Source organism: Lolium perenne, chromosome 5, assembly GCF_019359855.2.
Source record: "Lolium perenne isolate Kyuss_39 chromosome 5, Kyuss_2.0, whole genome shotgun sequence".
Lineage (NCBI taxonomy): Eukaryota > Viridiplantae > Streptophyta > Magnoliopsida > Poales > Poaceae > Lolium > Lolium perenne.
Window position 1 is genome coordinate 70,858,676 of NC_067248.2, and position 3,078 is coordinate 70,861,753.

At 51.5% G+C, this 3,078-nt stretch overlaps 1 protein-coding gene across 1 annotated transcript; it reads right to left on the bottom strand.

The window, feature by feature from the left end:
• Positions 1-1,214: 1,214 nt before the first annotated feature.
• Positions 1,215-2,075, bottom strand: LOC139831515 (uncharacterized). The gene has a single exon (XM_071820809.1). The coding sequence runs from the start codon at positions 2,073-2,075 to the stop codon at positions 1,215-1,217; it is 861 nt and encodes a 286-aa protein (XP_071676910.1).
• Between the last annotated feature and the right edge of the window lie 1,003 nt (positions 2,076-3,078).

The window sequence follows — 3,078 nt, forward strand, 5'->3', positions numbered from 1 at the left end:
GGTGATGAGTCTTCTATACATGACTTGATGATCTTCATCCGATAGCCTCATGAATCCTTCGGCTTGATTCCGAAGGGCATTATACTTGTTCCTTCTCATGCTTTCACTTCCCATGCAACTAGCGGCCAAACCATCCCCGGCTTCCTTGGCGGTGGAGAAATTCCGAACAAGAGACAAGTCCTTTGTCCCCACACTAGTTTGAATCATGTGCAAGGCAATGTCATTGAGTTGATTATCAACTTCTTCTCTTCTAGTCAACTTGTCGGGGTTGTAAGGCTTGAAGCCTTCCAAGATGATTCTCCAAAGTTCATTGGAGCCACTGCGAACATGAGAGCGAAACTCAAATTGCCATACCACAGCTGATTTTGGCAAAGGCCTTGAGGATTCCTTTGTCAATTTTTAAAGCGGTCAGTAGGAAGATAGGAATGGAGGAAAGGACAGACTTAACCAGGGCCGTGCATCCGGCACAATCATGAACTTGCCCTTCCACAGGTTTAGACGGGCCACCGCCTTGTCGATGTAAGGTTGGAGGTCAACCCGTTTGAGTCTTCCAAGTGAGAGTGGCAACCCCAAGTACTTGATGGGGAAGGGGGTCATAGCCACAAGAAAGTTCGCCAAAACCTCCTCCAAGTTGATGTTGGCACATTGAATGGGGCAATGGAGCTCTTAGCCACATTTGTCACGAGACCGGACACCTCCCAAAAATTCTGAAGAATGTTTGCAAGGCTAGCTACGTCATGTGCAGTAGGAGACAGGAAAATGACCGCGTCGTCTGCATAGAGGGAGACCCTGGGGCCCTGCAGACCACCAGGCATAGAAGATAAGAGGCCGAAATCAGTAGCCTTTTCTAGGATTCTCTGAAGCGGGTCGATGGCGATGTCGAAAAGCAGGGGCGAGAGAGGATAACCCTGATGGAGACCCCGACCATGCAGGATGTCCTTGTCGGGAATCCTGTTGAGGAACACCCGGAAGGAAGCCATGGAAAAAAGAGTCGTAAGAAGAGCCCGCCATCTTTGGGGGAAGCCGGGCGTTGCATAAGATCCAGCATGTAATCCCATTGCACCATGTCGAAGGCCTTGGCGATGTCCAACTTGATGAGGAGAGATGAGATTTTGTTGCGATGCAGCTGGCGGCAGTGTTCCTGACGTACATTAAATTATCATGGATAGTTCTTGATTTGATGATGGCGTTCTGACTATAGGACACGACCTCGTTCATCTTAGGGCTGAGACGTTGTGCAATGTATTTGGCGTTGATCTTTGGACCACGTGGATAAGACTAATGGGTCTGAAACCAGTAATGGACTCCGTGCCATCTTTCTTAGGCAAGAGCACAATATTGGCGGTGTTGAGGATATGGAAGTTGGACGCCGAAAGCTCTGAGAAAGCATTAATGGTCTTCATAAGGTCGTCCTTCATAATGTCCCAACAAGAGCGAAAAATGGCGATAGAAAAGTCGTCAGGGCCCGGAGCCTTGTCCGCATGCATATCATCCACATCCTCCTTTATCTCGGCCTCGGAGAAAGGGAGACCCAGATCTTCCAGAAGGTGAGCGGTGGGGTTCAGAGCTTCCCAATTAAAATCCAGCTGACGAGGAGGAGGCCGACCGAGGGCTTGGGAGAATTGATCGAAAATCAGATTGTCTTTATCTTCGTGAGTCACGGCCCAGCCCAAATTATGCTTGAGTCCCAGGATGTGATTCTTGCGCTTTCTCGCATTAACCCGACGATGGAAGAATTTGGTGTTAGCTTCGCCCTCGCGGAGGTAGCTGATTCTGGAAGCTTGACGCTTACGAGATCTCTCTAGAGCGGTGAGGCTTTTGACCCGACGTTTGAGATTGGCCCGGAGCCATCTTTCCTCTCGAAAAAGCGTGCGAGACTCTTGGGCGACATCCAACTGAAGAATGACATCAAGAGCCATTAGGAGCTGAAGCTTGCAATCAGAGAAGAAACCTTTACTCCAAGATCTGAGCCCAAACACCGTGGACTTCAGCTTGTGGTTGATGACATGAACCAGTTGGGAGTGTGAAGAAGGCGCGGACCAAGATTGTTGAACAACCTCCAAGAACCAGGACATCTTGGTCCAGAAAGACTCGAAGCAAAAAGTCGGAGGTTTCCGAGGGCCGCTCTGGTTGGAGAGAAGGAGTGGACAGTGATCCGAGAGGAAGGAAGACAGGGCATGCACCACATGAAGTGGGTTCAGTTTGGCTTTTGAGATGAAGTGGGTTCTCACTTGTAGTGACTAAGAGCATCTCTAACAGTTACTAAAAAAGGGGCCGGAGCCAAAAAAAAAATCGGCGAGTTTACGGGTTCAGGCCGAAATCGGCCCAGAACAAGGACCGAACTGGCGGCTTGGCCCGTAAACAGAGTTTGGGGGCCCGAGAAACTCGGCGGCCACCCCGTATTAAAATGGGTCGCGGAGGGGAGTTCGGTTTCCATACCCTACTCCCCTCTGCCGCTACCACTCGCTCCGCCGCCACCAGCCTCCTCTCCGGCGAGCAATCCAGCACGCAGAAGCCGTTCTTCGCCCCAGCTCCGCGACGCCATGGCCTTGCGTGGTGGCTCTGCACGGGGCGGTGCGGGATTCGGCGGCGGGGACTCGCCGCCGTGGCCCCCGTGTTCCGCACGAGGCGGAACGCCGGAAGTTCAACCGGTCGAAGGGCGTGCGCAAGCGCAGCCCCTGCCGGTGGACGAACTGGGGGCTCACGCCCCCAGGGAAGCTCGCCAAGTACAGCAACAACGGCGGCAAGGACTCCGCGTCGACGCGCCGCGCGCAGAGGCCAATCAGCCTCCTTTTGCTCTGAATTAGTCCGCGCGGTTAGGGCTACTAGCTAATTGAGGTTTTCAGTAACGATTATGTAACTTTTGATGCTCAATCAGAGCATCAAACTACCATCTATATATGATCATCGACGAATTCTCCCACGACATTTGAATTGCGTTTTTTTTAGTTCGTGTTTACAAGTTATGCTCTACGGCCAGCTGCAAAATCTTCTTCCCCACGTTTTCGGAAGACTGAATATACGTTTTTCGGTACCGAAGTTTACGGTTACTGTTAGAGATGCCCTAACTATGCACAT

Excerpts from the sequence above, each read along its gene's own strand:
- LOC139831515 (XM_071820809.1), bottom strand. The coding sequence starts at position 2,075 with ATGTCCTGGTTCTTGGAGGTTGTTCAACAATCTTGGTCCGCGCCTTCT.